This window comes from Cibotium barometz, chromosome 20 (genome assembly GCF_041138505.1).
Source record: "Cibotium barometz isolate CiBa-2024 chromosome 20, ASM4113850v1, whole genome shotgun sequence".
Taxonomy (NCBI): Eukaryota; Viridiplantae; Streptophyta; class Polypodiopsida; order Cyatheales; family Cibotiaceae; genus Cibotium; species Cibotium barometz.
The window spans coordinates 26,439,894-26,455,069 of record NC_141065.1 but is presented as its reverse complement, the minus strand read 5'-3'; the positions used below and the strand labels follow the sequence as shown (position 1 = coordinate 26,455,069).

Here is a 15,176-nt window from a genome sequence, read left to right as displayed (position 1 = left end):
TCCACTTGGTTCTCAGTATATGGGCTCTGCATGGACCGCCTACCCCCCCCCCTTCAGTACAGTTTGGATGCCCCTTTTCTCCGACTGTCTCATGAGGATACCAACCGGGTTATCCGGTTAGATCTTCTCAGCCTCTACACACATTGCACATGGATCCAAGATCACACCTCCGGAGCTCCCCACGAAGATGCACTTCTACAGAGCTCACTTCTTCACACTCACTGAGGATGGATTCATCCAACAGCCGAGCTATTTGAGTGTTCACATGTCCCATGCCATGCGGATTGCGATTGGCCAAATACGGGTTTCATCCCACCGCCTCAGAGTGGAGACAGGTAGAGTTGAGTGCATCTTCAGAGCCGAGAAGCTCATACGGAGACCCAGAGAGGAGAGGATCTGCCGACTATGCCACACAGAGGTTGAGACGGAGGAGCATTACATATGCCGCTGCCCAGTATACTATGAGATCCGCGGGAGGTTTCACTGTCTATTTCATGAGGGATTCGGTCCACTCTCCAGGATCATTGACTTCCAAGACCAACGTTGCCTGGGCCTCTTCCTGCTTGAGCTCCACAGACATAAGGACACCTTCTTGAGAGAGCCTCGGCCCCAGCCAGCCCGCCCCCTCCCTCGCCAGCCAACCAGTTACCTTGGACCGAGCCTCTGCACTCCAGTGTGCCCGACGCCCTCCACCCCCCCGTCGGCCACGATCACCTCATCAGCTCCAGATCCAAGACATGCTCCACCACCATCGAGCTACCTTTCCACGTGACATAGCTGAGGGAGACCTCTTGGCCATACTTATTAGCCCCATGCTTGATATTTTGGAGAGTGGTATACCATCTACTCGGAGCTGATGTTGCTCTCATGTTTCTATGTTCTTAGTATTCCATGATGAGTTTCCATGGACAATTTTGTATCACCCCAATGAGATAGCTATGTTTATGTTTTCTTTCTATTTTATTTTTTATTCCATGATGAGATATGCCATGGACATTATTGTATCACTTTGGTCTCATAGGCCCATTGGATCTTTAGCAGACGCTCTCTCTCTCTCTCTCTCTCTCTCTCTCTCTCTCTCTCTCTCTCTCAGTGCCATAGTAGATGAAAATTAAGAGTTTTTATTTTTCTAAGTGTAGTTTGTAGACATTAATATTACTTTCTTTATATCTCTCAGTGGCATAGTAGGCGAACACTAAGAGTTTTTAGCTTTCTAAGTTTGGTTTGATGTTCCTTTTTCACATAAGATCTCCATCGTCTTCACTTATGTATTGGTCTCATATGTCATTTTCGCTATCCTCAAATGTTAATAGAACTCTCTCTCTCTCTCTCTCTCTCTCTCTCTCTCTCTCTCTCTCTCAAAGGTGTGAACTGTACTGAGGGCTGGAAGAAAATCCGAGAGAAACACCAACCCACACCCATCACACCTCCATCCATATGGCACACATATGCACGATCCCTGTACGAAGTCCCGGATCAGCCCCTCATCCCACCACCATCACATCCACGCCCCATCACATCCACCTTCACACCCGACATGGTAGACCGAGCCATCCGGAGACTCAAAAACGGTAGATCACATGACCACGAGGGCCACTTGGCAGAATACATCTCCAATGCGGGGGAGACACTGGCACCCCTCCTGGCCCATATGTTCAACCGGCTCTTTCAGAAGGCTTCCCACCCACCTGGACAGCCCATATCATCACACCCATCCATAAAGACGGAGATCCCATGGCCCCCAACAATTACACGACTATTATGATTGGCCATACACTGGCCAAACTTTATGGGTTAGTACTTGAGATTGAGCTCCACACACCAGCAGAGACATGGGCACAGAACATCAAGGCAGGCAGGCTTTCGAAGGTCATTCTCTACTTTGGATGAGACCAGATCATGACATCGACGAGTTTACTGTTGCTTTGTGGATTTCCGCAAAGCATTTGATACAGTGCCTCGAGCCAGACTACGCCAAAGACTCCAGGATTTTGGGGTACCATCAGGCATGACTTGCGGGATCATGGCATTATATGAGTCGGTCATAGGGTGCGTGAGATGCCCATGAGGATTATCAGAGGAGATCTCCAGTACCATTGGAGTGAAGCAAGGATGCCTCTCCCACTCTTACGAGATTTCGGCCTTCATTGATAGAGGAGCAAGAGGAGGTGTATCACTAGCAGGCATCCTTGTTTCCATACTACTTTATGCTAATGACATTGTGCTTATTGCAAATTCTCCAAAGGCTCTCCAGAGGCATCTTGACACATTACATGACTTTTGTGCACAGCCGGATCTCAGAGTAAACCTTGGGAAAACCAAGGTTATGGTCTTCAACACATCCGCTCTTTTCACATCTCGACTGAGTTTCACCTACATGAGCAGCCCAGTGGAGATTGATCATTGCACACTCATATGTGTACCTGGGAGTCACTTTTACAGGACCGTTCTTCTTGATGAGCCATGCTGCAAAGGCTAGACTGATGTGAGGGTATGCTTCTCTTGCTCTCATGGAGAGACAGTGCTTCCATGCCCATTTCGAGGAGCTGAGGACCAAGATGTGGCTATTTGACACCTTGGTCACTCCGGCATTGATGTATGGAGCACCCTTTTGGGCACCTGATCTTACAGCGGCCAAATGGCCGAAGATAGAGAGGCAACATGTCATGATGCTCAGTCCCACATGATATTATCCTGGCAGAGTTTGCTGCAGCACCCATGGTAGTGTTGGTCATGTCCACTCCCGGCTAGTTCAGGTGTGAACCCAGCTTACTCACGGGCACTTTTTCTCTGTGACTGGACACAGGTTTTTTCCCCATGTGAACACACTAATGTGTGTTGGGCACTTTGCCCTAGGCCTTTTAGTACTCACTTGTACTTTCATTTTCAAATCATTATTGAGTACATCTTTTCCAGCACTCTCACGTTTCTTTGTGCTTGAGGTTGTGTGTGTGTGTGTGTGTGTGTGCAGGCTAGCTTCCCTCCTACCCAACATTGGTATCAAAGCCTGGTTAGGGTTAGGGTTAGCATTAGGGTTTTCCCCCTACTGCCCTTCAGAGCTTGAGCTTCAACCTATTGCATTAGGGTTTGCAGCATTAAGGTTTTTGATGTTTAGGGTTAGGGTTTTGCCCTCAGCCACCCTGCAACAGCCTTGCCGCCCGCCCCCAGCCGCCGCCACCGCCACCGCCGCTGCCGCCTTTGCACGCTACCGCCGCTCTGTCCGTACGACGTTATGTACTAGCACCGCCGCGCACAGCCGCCGTACTGTACTGCAATCACGTCCTCAGCTGCACGATGCCGCCGTCACTCCTGCGTGCGCCGCCGTCGACTGTAGCAATCAAATCTACGTCGCCCATTGCCAGATCTGCACTGCCCGTCATCAGATCTGCGCCTGCCTCGACGCCGCTTACGCCTTCCGCCCTGTGCGCCACCGCCTATGCCTTTCGCCTTGTGCACCGCCGCCTCTGTTGTCGCCCTCATGGCAGCTGCCGCCTGCGCCGCCATACGACGCCCTGCCGTCGCCGCCCTGTACCGTGCCCCGTACAGCCGTCTGGTACCGCCGTACGACCGTACCTGCACTTGTACCATACGACTAAACCTGTGTACCTGCTCTGTACTGCCCAAAGCAACTTCAAATTCACCTTCAAATCTACCCAAAATTGGCAAGGTTTGAGGGATTTGCAATTTTCTGACCTGAAATTGCACATTTTGCCTGTTAAAAATTAGGGCTTTTCACAATTGAGCCTGCAATTGCAACATTGGCACACATTGGCATTGATTTCAGCAGATTTGGTACATAATTGCAATAGAAATTTCGGGATTTTGTAGAAATTGACTCGATTTTGCAAAAATTGACTTGATTTTGCAAAAATTGGCACTGTAAAAACTGGCACTATTTTGCAAAAATTGGCACTATTTGCAAGCAATTTTGGGTATTACAGGCACATTTGGTTGGCAATGGGGCATTTCCCCCAATTTTTTGGGTATTACAGGCACATTTGGTTGGCATTGGGGCATTTCCCCTAATTTTTTGGGTATTAGAGGCACATTTGGTTGGCATTGGGGCATTTCCCCCAATTTGTGGGCATTACAACATTTGGTAGAGGTGATAATCGCATTAGCAGATTTACAGGATTTGTGCACTTGCAGCTCTTACAGGTGTCGGCTGATTGTGTTTTTCACGGCACATGTATACATTTGTGGTTTGCTGCAGTATATGTATGCCATTGTGGACACTTTGACATATTTGCATCATCGTGCAGTGCACTTGCAGATTTGGGACATGCATATGTATTTCTAGTGGTGAAGGAGTTCCATTTCAGTCCATTGGTTATCCTGCTATTTATCTCCGGTATTCTTACCGTTTTGCTGGGTATTGCCTACTCTTGGTGACTTGTGACAGATTTGCTGTGCTAACATGGCCAACAGTAATAATGACCTCTTTGGAATGCTATCTCAAGAGGACAAGCTCAATGGGGACAACTACCCTATGTGGGCTTACATGATGCGTCATGTTTTGGTCGCCAAAAATGTATGGCTGTATGTGGATGGCACTGAGGAGCGTCCTCTTGCACCTGCTCCAGTGGAAGGTGAAGTGATTCCCGCTCATCCTCCTACAGGTCCACCTCCTCGTCTTCCTCCTACTCAGCACCAGCGTACTTGGGGTGCTAGGGATGCTCAGGCCCATGCATTGATTGCTCTCTCGTGCCGCAGGCATATCATTCCGCACATTCGTTCTTGCACCACTGCAAAGGGTGCTTGGGATACCTTGGCGGCGTTGTATTCAGGTCGCAATGAGGCTCATGTAGCTTACCTTCAGAGCAAGCTTGAGACTGACCGCATGCTTGAAGGTGACTCTATCGATCAGTACCTTACGCATGTGAAGGACCTACGAGAGTAGCTCATTAACATTGATGAGGTCTTGACAGATAGCTATCTTGTTCAAACAGTTTTGCGCAACTTGCCTGACTCTTATCAAACATTTGGCACCACTTTGCGGTTGTTGACTGGCAATGCACCTAATGCGGTCACTTTTGACAACCTTGTGACTCTCTTGCTCAATGAAGAGCAATCTCGTTCCAACAGGAACAACATGATGTCTGTTGAGTCAGCAATGGTTGCTCCCTTTCGTGGGAATAGATCTGGGCCTAAACCTAGCCCATCAGATCCTCCCAAGACAGAGGACAAGCCTGAAAAGAACAAGCGCTATAACTATTGCAGGAAAACAGGGCACACCATAGAGGAATGCAGGAAGCGTATTGAGAGTGAAAAAAAGAAGCAGCTGGCATCTTCTTCCACAGGTGCAGATCAGGCCAATTTGGCTACTACACATGTGTCAGCCTTGACACTTACATTTTCATTGCCTGCAGAGATGTCTTCTGATGCCATTGCTTTTGATGACTATGCTTTATAGTCTGTACTCCATGGTATGCATTGTCTGGCAGATGCATTTCAGGGGGAGATTTTACTTGCCCACATGCAATTGGTGATGCCTCGTGGTCACTTATGCTTGTTCCCTTATGCTGGTCTATGCTAGACACTTTCTCTCATGTGATGTCTAATGGAGATGCCTTTTATGCTGTTTTCCCTTGCAGCGGGATTGTTTCTACAGTGTCTGAGTCCCCAGGTGGTCTACAGCAGCATCTACATGCACTCCATGATTTCTGCACACAGAGGGGTCTTACTGTGAACCTTGGGAAAACCAAGGTTATGGTCTTTCATACATCGAGACAGGGCAGGAGTCAGCTGACATTCACTCTCGCAGGATCCCAGGTGGAGGTGGTGACATCATACGTGTACCTAGGGGTTACCTTCTCTGCAGCAGCCACACGCTTTACCATGGGTTCAGCAGCCAGAGCTAGATTGACACGGGGATATGCAGCATTGGCTATGCTAGAGAGACAGTGCCGCCAGGCGCATTTTCAGGAGCCCCGGACGAAGGGGTGGCTATTTGACACATTAGTCACACCGGCATTGATGTATGGAGCAGCAGTATGGGCACCAGGCCTTGCTACCCATTGGTGGACACAGATAGAGAGACCACAGGCCCTCATGATGGCACGCATGATACGCAGCAAACCGTCAGTACCTCATGACATTATCCGAGCAGAGTTTGCTGCGCCTCCTATGATGGTAGAGGCCATATTTCAGACTATATGCCTGCTAGACAGATTCAGAGAGATGCCACAGGACAGATTATCATACAGAGCTTTTCAGGCATCTAGACAGTTGGCTGAGGCAGGAGACAGAGGATCATGGTATGCACAGGTCACACATTGGTTCTCACAGCATGGCCTAGACATGGATCATCTACCACCATTCCAGTATGACAGGGATGCACCACATATCCGTCTCTCTCATAGTGAGAGGAACAGAGTATTGAGACAGGATCTATGGCAGCTCTATACACGAGAGACATGGATATCGCCTACACAGCCTCTTCCACCGAAGATGCTATACTACAGAGATCACTTCATGAGTATCACTGATGATGGATTTATAGAGAGGCCTAGATACATGGAGGGCTTTTTACCACACGGCTCCCGAGTGGCTATTGGTCAGCTCAGAGTTTCATCACACCGATTGGAGATTGAGACTGGCAGAGCAACACGGATCCCCCGAGAGGAGAGGGTATGCAGATTGTGCAGAGAGGAGGTGGAGAGTGAGGAGCATTATGTATGCAGATGCAGAGCATATACAGCCATCAGAGAGAGATATCCCATTTTATTCAGAGAGCCACATTCCCTGCGCCAGATCTTTGAGGCAGCAGACCAGCGCATACTGGGGAGATACATTCTAGACATACAGCGCCACAGAGAGACATTATTACAGGCTCAGACAGCTCCAGAGGGGGGGCGACAGACACAGATTACTACATTTTTTCAGAGATCCATACCCCTCCCAGCCCCTACACGGCAGGGAATTACTCTCCAGAGAGCAGAGACACTTAGAGCCCGCAGGAGACAGAGGACACCTGGCTTTCGGACACCACGCCTATACCAGAGAGAGATGACAGAGATCAGAGCTCAGTTTCACAGAGAGGGTGCGGAGCGACTGGCTCGCTTCAGAGCACACCCAGGCATGTTCTTCAGGGAGCTGTGGACACCCCCTTCACTGATGTATACCATTTTATACCCCCAGTATGGTACAGGATGGAGCTAGCTAGGTTGCATATCATGATTGTATACTCCATGCATATAGCTTTGCATTCTCCTAGTAATAGAGCTCCATCCCCTGCACACCCAGATTCAGCTTTTTTTTATTCAGTACTTTTTCATTTTGTTGGGATGACAGAGGATACCCCATACATGTACTCCGATTTGTCTCATAGGCCGAGTTCGGTCTTTTGGAAGACGTTAATAAAATCTTTCTTTCTTTCTTTCTTTCTCACATGTGATGTTTATTGGGAGTGCCTTTTACACACTTGGCCAGTGCTGGCTTGCTCTCATGGTTTTGACATGTCACATGTATATTATTCATTGTGGGATTATGTATCTTTACACTTGCCATACATGCCACTGATCATGGCGTCACTGAGAGTTTACCTATCCTCTCATAGCATTGGCTGATGCCCGTCTCGAGCCCCCACTTTCTCTCCCCATTTTCAGCTTTTCCCATTGCTGAATTTTTACTTTTATCAGCCCTACCATTGCTGATTTTTCCTCATCGGATCCTCCATTGATGAGTTTCACTTTTGTAGCTTACATTGCATGTCTCACAGGCATGACTTTTGGATCCTGTTGCCTTTACACATGCGTATATCTACTACCTCTTCTTATGCTTATCACTAGTGCAATTACAGAGCATTGATGTGGATTACATGCTTGCCTTCAGGGGGGTATTATGCGATGCCTCTTGATTTGATGCAGTTGATGTCCACATGATCTTTGCCATGCATTTCTGGTGATGCATTTATGTACTACAGTGCTCTAGCATTAGCACTATGACATTGGGGAGTCTCCTTTTCCCCGTCATATAGTGCTTGCTTTTTCCATTGGCACTGCAGTTCACTCTTACTGTGGAGCATAGTGCAGGGCAGCATTCACAGCTTTATCACCCTGCTGCTACCCGTTCACTCCATTCATTTGAGGGGGGTTTGTTGGTCATGTCCACTCCCGGCTAGTTCAGGTGTGAACCCAGCTTACTCACGGGCACTTTTTCCCTATGACTGGACACAAGTTTTTTACCCGTGTGAACACACTTATGTGTGTTGGGCACTTTGCCCTAGGCCTTTTAGTACTCACTTGTACTTTCATTTTCAAATCATTATTGAGTACATCTTTTCCAGCACTCACGTTTCTCTGTGCTTGAGGTTGTGTGTGTGTGTGCAGGCTAGCTTCCCTCCTACCCAGCATTCACAGCTTTATCACCCTGCTGCTACCCGTTCACACCATTCACTTGAGGGGGGTTTGTTGGTCATGTCCACTTCCGGCTAGTTCAGGTGTGAACCCAGCTTACTCACGGGCACTTTTTCCCTGTGACTAGACACAGGTTTTTTCCCCGTGTGAACACACTAATGTGTGTTGGGCACTTTGCCCTAGGCCTTTTAGTACTCACTTGTACTTTCATTTTCAAATCATTATTGAGTACATCTTTTCCAGCACTCACGTTTCTCTGTGCTTGAGGTTGTGTGTGTGTGTGTGTGTGTGTGTGTGTGTGTGTGTGTGTACAGGCTAGCTTCCCTCCTACCCAACAAGTAGTAGAGGCACTCTTCCAGACAATCACATACATTCACAGGATCAGTGCCATGGCCCCCTGGAGACTCCCGAGGCACGCCCTACAGTCCTCCCAACACCTAGCAGCAAATGGGCACGAGTCATGGTATAGCCGAGTATGCACCTGGTTCACAAGGCAAGGACTCAAGATGGATCGCCTTGGACTCCCCATTCATCAAGCTCTCTCATGATGACAGGAACCGTATGATTAAATATGATTTATTGGGACTATACATACAGGATACCTGGATCACAACACATGAGCCACTCTCACACAAGCAGCAGTACTACATGGATACTTTCATGAGGCTTCTAGAGGATGGTTTCATAGTGATGGCCAGATATCTTGACATATACATGTCACATGCCATGCGGATTGCAGTGGGCCAGTTGCGGGTGTCATTGCACCACCTAAGATAGAGACAAGGAGAGCCATGCAGATACCTCGCAAGGAGAGGATGCCAGTAAGAGGTCGAGTCAAAAGAGCACTTCATATGCAGGAGCATCGTATATTATGAGATTCAAGGGAGGTTCCACTGTCTCTTCAGAGAGGGGTTTGGACTCTTATACAAGATCATGGATTACCCACATCAGCGATGCCTCGGCCTCCTTGTACTAGAGCTTATCGCCACAGAGACTCGTTGATTAGGGAGTCGAGACCCCATGGGAGACGTCCACCCCGGCCTCAGGCGATCATCACTCAGTTCTTCAGACCACGAGAGGACGCCCCACCAGCCATAGATGACATACCCACAGCCTCATCGAGGCACACATTCTCGAGTGCCCGACCACCCGCCACACCCCACAATGGTGTGACTCTAGACCGGGCCACAGCACTACAGGGAGCCCGACATCTCAGACTCCCTGGACCTCGCCAGCAACACAGACATCAGCCCTAGCTTGAGGAGACCTTGAAGAGGCACAGGGCCACCTTCACACACCCTGTGGACCTACAGGGTCTTCTACAAGCTAATCCCATGCTCGATATCCTTGATGGCCCCCTCCCCCTACCGGGGGGTCAGCTCCATTGGTTGCATGATGATGATGGTCCCGCTTTGTATCATATGGCTTGGATTTGACATTCCCAGCTCATAGCTCTAGTTTTTTGTTCTCTTTTGTACCATGATGAGATTACATGGACACTATTGTTTCACTTTTGGTCTCATAGACCCACTAGGTCTTTTGAAGACATTTAATATAACTTTCTCTCTCTCTCTCTCTCTCTCTCTCTCTCTCTCTCTCTCTCTCTCTCTCTCTCTCTCTCTCTCTCACGCATGTGCGCATGCGCGCAGAATTTCGGAGACGTAGGGCCATATTGTCACACTAAGGGCTCTTCCTAAGGGAGCCAGGTCACAGACGGCACATTTTTTGTTGCTTTGTGGATTTCCGCAAAGCTTTTGACGCTATCCCTTGCGCACGACTCCTCAGGCACTTGCAGAATTCAGGCATACCCTCAGAGATGATATAAACACTTTATAAGTCAGTTATTGGCTAGGTCAGAGATCCAGGACGTATGTCACAGGACATCTCTAGCATGATTGAGGTGAAACAGGGTTGCCCTCTCTCCCCGGCTGTATTCGGACATCACATTGATTAGATCTCTGATTTCATTACAGACTAAGTGGCACAGGTTCTTCTCCAGCAGGCACCTTGATCCTCCTCCTATTATATGCAGAAGACAAGTGCTCATTTCAGATTAACCTGAGGGACTACAGAGGCATTTGGATGCATTGCACACCTTCTATAAGCAGCAAGACCTCACAGTAACCCTGGGAAGACCAAGGTGATGTCTTTAACACATCTCACTCAGTCTCATCTAGGGGCACATCTTATGTATACCTGGGAGTCACCTTCTGTGGCCCAATCTTCACCATGTGTCCCACAACCTGGGCCAGATTGACGAGAGGCTACACAACTCTAGCCCTCCTCCTGAGACTGTGTTTCCAGACACACTTCCAGAAACCTAGTACTAAGGGATGGCCCTTTGACACCTTAGTAACCCCAGCAGTGATGTATGGGCCCCTTTCTAGGGATAGACCTCCCTGAGGAGGATCGAGAGGCGCTTTACATCATGGTGTTCTCCAGCATGATCTGGAGCAAACCGTCAGTTCCACACCCTATCATCCTGGCAAAGTTTGGGGCAGCCCCCTTGATGGTAGATGCACTTTTCCAGACGATGACATACATACATTGCCTACACACCCTGGACAGCCACATGTTACCGAGCTTGCTTTGGAGTGCTAGCAGAGCAGGGGCATGACCGGGTATGGTATCTAGGCTCCCTCGTTGGTTCCTCACAAAGGGGCTGCATATAGACTGCCTACCACCTTCCCAGCACAGACTTGATGCCCCATCTCTCCATTTCATCCATCACGATACCAACCGAATCATCCAATGTGATCTCCTTAGCCTATACACCCACACCACATGGCTCGTGCCCCCAAAGCTAACCATGAAGATGCAATTCTACATAGATCACTTCTTCAGGATCACAGTAGATGGCTTCATTCAGGGACAAGGATACCTAGACAGACATATGTCACATGCCATGCGGATTGGTCTCATGTCACTGCCTCACTAGGAGAGCAGAAGGCATTGCCATGAAGGACACCATCTGTACGTACACTGTATTCTACAGAGATCAAGATGGAGGACCATTACATCTGCAGTTATCCAATATACTATGAGACCTGGAGAAGATTCCTGTTACATACCTAGTACTAATCCTCGAGATTAGTGGTGTGTACTGGCTATTTATAACAATTTAGTTATTTATAGCGACATTGGGCACTATATAAGTGAAACATGGGTTATTATTGTCATAACCTCACTATTGGTCAGAGTTCAACTAGAATCAAGCTACGTGTGTAGCAGAGCATAGATCTGCATGCCGAAGGACTGGCGTGGACATGTGAGAGTCAGGCCTTAGCTCCTGGCTCGAGGGTGGTTCTAAGCATAGAACCTGTGGCTAGGTGGTGAGCTAGCCTGCACCCCTATTAGGGGGTTTGTACTAATCATTCATGTTTTGCATTTAGGAGATCCTTGGGGTTTTAACAATTCCATTGTCCATTATCTCTGACTCCCCCGACCAATGATGGCTCGGACTTTACTTGATGGAGCTTAGTTGGCACAAAATCCCACTCCTTGAGAGAACAGAACGTAGGCTCAGGACACATTACACCTTACCATCACTAGCTTCTTCCAGATACAAGATGTCCACACCCGCCCGCGACCCAAAAAGATACCTGAGCCTGCAGACCCATCTGGGAGGACTAGTCGCCATACCAAGCCAATCCACGGCTCACCTTGAGCCCCTTATTGAAAAATATGATCTTGTAGTGCTAAGGTTTGTACAAGAGGGAGGATGTATCTTGGAGTGTGTGGTTTAATTTCCAAAGCTCAATTGGTACCAAGGTACCACGGTAGAATTTGTCAGAATGCACAGCGGAAAAATGAGAGAACTGCTGTGAGAAAGAAAACGCATAAGTGTAGAGAGAGAGAAGCTGTATAAACTCTGCTATATACACAAGATCCGGTACAAATTGGAAGTGGGGGTCAAGGGTGGTATTTATACCACCCTATGCTGCTGGTCAGCCAGCCCAAAAACAGCAGACAGCAGCATAAATGTCCACGACTGGGATAAGACCAGTCGGCCAGCACATATGCAGTCAGTCAAGAGCATAGGACAAGTCGGCCAGAACCAGACAGCCCCCACGACCAAAAAACAGGGAAAACAACACGGAAAAATGAGGAAAAATGGAGAGAACTCATGGGCGGGCACACCCACAATCGAGGCCCTCACTGACAGACAGGAGATGACTGCTAACAGAATTGCCTAGAAGGGGTAAAAAGTACTCATCAATCCCAAGTGTCCATCTCTTTATTCTACATCTCTATGACCACTTCTTATTTGCATCCATATTATCTACTGAGCATACATTTTGAAATACTTACAGTGCTGTGCACGGAGCCCTGCCACCGTTGACATAATAGATGTAAAGATAGGCATCATAGTGATGTTCACTGATATAATAAAAATTCTGCAACCTTTGCAAACATCGGAAGGAATTCTTTTCATAAAAACTAATAGCATTCACATTATATGAGATGACATGCAGATACACTGCTCTGCAAGTCGGAATACTTGATGCATAGTCCAGCACCCTATGTATTAGTGATGATGCTGCAAAAATAACAATAATAATAATTAATTTTAAAAAACCATCACAAGTTAAAGATAAACAAATGGCGTGAATTCCAGATATGGACCCAAACTTTGAGACATAGAAAGTTTACCTATGCCAAGGTTTCTGTATGATTTTATTACGCCAAGTGTTAGGATATATACAAGGTTTTTATCTGTTTTGGCCAATTCATAACCCAGCATACCCGTGGTCTGAGGCCAAAAACACACCATCAAATTCAAAGAATCCTCATATAGTTGATACCAAAGCTCAATAAACCACTGGACAACATGTAAGTTTACATCGATTTCTGCCGTTGAAACCACACGTGTTGTGACAAAGCCAATGATCTCATCATGCTGAAGACCAGCTCTGCTGGTGTCGACTGCAGCCCACGAGATGATGCCATGACCGTGAACTACGTTCAAGAAAAACTCAGCTTCATATCTGTCCAAGGCACACCTACCGTCGCCTCAGATAAATACCACAGAAATATGCCACTCAAGAAAAGACCATCTGATAAAACTGACCAAAAAATAAAGTAAATCATACTTGACTGGAAATAATGCCTCGTGCAACTCTCTCAACACATCTAAGTCAGAGGGCTGAATGGACCGGTAGGAGATCACGGGAGAGTGTCGTGGAAGCCAGGATATAGCAGAAGATGTGGTATATCCCACTCCTGTGCAACCTTCCGTGCAGTTGAGAGTTTGAGAAGCCCCCGTCACACTTCCCCTTGCAGAGAGAAGTCTGCTATGCTGCTGCTTGAAGTCAGGTTGCAATTGATGTCCCTGCCATGGAGACCCAAAAACAAGGTACATAGGATTAAAAGACCGTTTTGGTAGTCATGGACATACATCATTAGCAACTCAATTTATGAAACAAGTGAACCAGGAGACCTCTCAAGGTCTATTATCGAGGTATGCACAACAAACTAAAGGGGAATTACAAATGTTGTACACGGGTTCTTTTTTTGGCCTGCCTTTGCAAAAGATAGGACTACTTCCTGAATATAACAGCTAGAGAAGAAACTCAAAAAAAAAAAAAAACTACATCTTGTGTGCTGCCTTCCGTTTCTTCCAAGCTCATAGATGTAGGCTACTCAGTTCAGATAAGTGCCCTAGAATCCCCTTGTGTAGAATCATTACGAGTGTTCTCGGTCCCAGTTCTGCGCTTTCAGATGTGCCAGATTCGTGCCCGGAAATGCCAATGCTATACATGTTCCATGACCGGGAGATCTGTCCATAAATCAAGGGCACATGAACACATGTTCGCATGCATGACATTGCTTTCGCGTTATTTGTATTTGTGTGTTTGCCTGCTATGAATGTCTAATTCACGGGCTTGGGACGCCTACCCATGAACCGTGTGAGTGCCTTGTATTCTAACGTGTGTTTGCCTGTGAACAAGAGGTAAGTTTGCCCAAAACCTTTGTTATTTTTATTAAAATTGCTTTGTAATGTTGAACCTTTGCAGGTTCACATTTATTAGGAAGTGAGTGGGCACTTATTAAATGTGCCCGGGGCCCAACCCAATGGGCACCCAAATGACCATGGCATGTGAAGTGGACATCCCACTTATACACTTTAACCTCCCACATGTTATGAAGGTTGGTGGAGAACAAATCAAGGGCATGCAAGGCTTCTTCTGACTCGCATAATGTTTTTGAAAAGAAGTTGCGATCCATCGCTTTTGCTCATAGTTCTCCATATGCAGGTCGGTTTGCAAAACGGAAGGCCTATTGTTGCTCCCCACCTACATCTCGACCCTCAGCCACCCTCCATGTTGGTTATGCTGCTGGGCGATCTATACAGGCTGCTGGTCGATCTATTACAGGCTGCTAGCCGATCACCTACAGGCTGCTGGTCGACTACTTAGGCCTGGTCATACAGCCCCTACAGTTGCTAAAAGCTCTCTTCTACCTGGACACTCCAAGCTCTTCAAATTGGGATGATTGCCAGCTGCTAAAACAGGTCGTACAGCATCTTCATCTTCCAAGACTCCTTCCACCGAGAGTGCCCAATCTAGGCGCCAGTACGGGCACACTAGCATCGTGTGTAGACCTGAAAAGCCAGTACCGTGATTGCTCACTCCAATGAAGGGCGGGAGGATTTCTCAAGGGACGTTGCCTACAAAAGAAACTCTTCTCCGCCCGTCTTGGTTGGTATTTGTATTCATTCCTTGTGCATTTGTGGCAAATCTGGCTTAAAATCATTGTACAAACAAAATACTCCAATAATATACTGGGTATTGAGGAGGGGGGGGGGGGGGGGGGTGG

The 15,176-nt window shown here is 47.6% G+C and overlaps 1 protein-coding gene across 2 annotated transcripts in view; it reads right to left on the bottom strand.

Moving 5' to 3' along the window:
* Positions 1 to 15,176, bottom strand: part of LOC147627722 (histone acetyltransferase MCC1-like) — a 33,717-nt gene that overhangs the window by 11,038 nt on the left and 7,503 nt on the right. The window contains exons 3-6 of one of the 2 annotated variants that reach the window (XM_086814668.1): positions 13,451 to 13,689; positions 13,201 to 13,360; positions 13,011 to 13,110; positions 12,669 to 12,897 (exon numbers count right to left, since the gene is read on the bottom strand). In XM_086814668.1, the coding sequence (XP_086670794.1) occupies positions 12,669 to 12,897; positions 13,011 to 13,110; positions 13,201 to 13,360; positions 13,451 to 13,689 (728 nt within the window). The remainder of the gene's footprint in view (positions 1 to 12,668; positions 12,898 to 13,010; positions 13,111 to 13,200; positions 13,361 to 13,450; positions 13,690 to 15,176) is intronic. The other variant, XM_086814669.1, reaches the window with a different exon arrangement.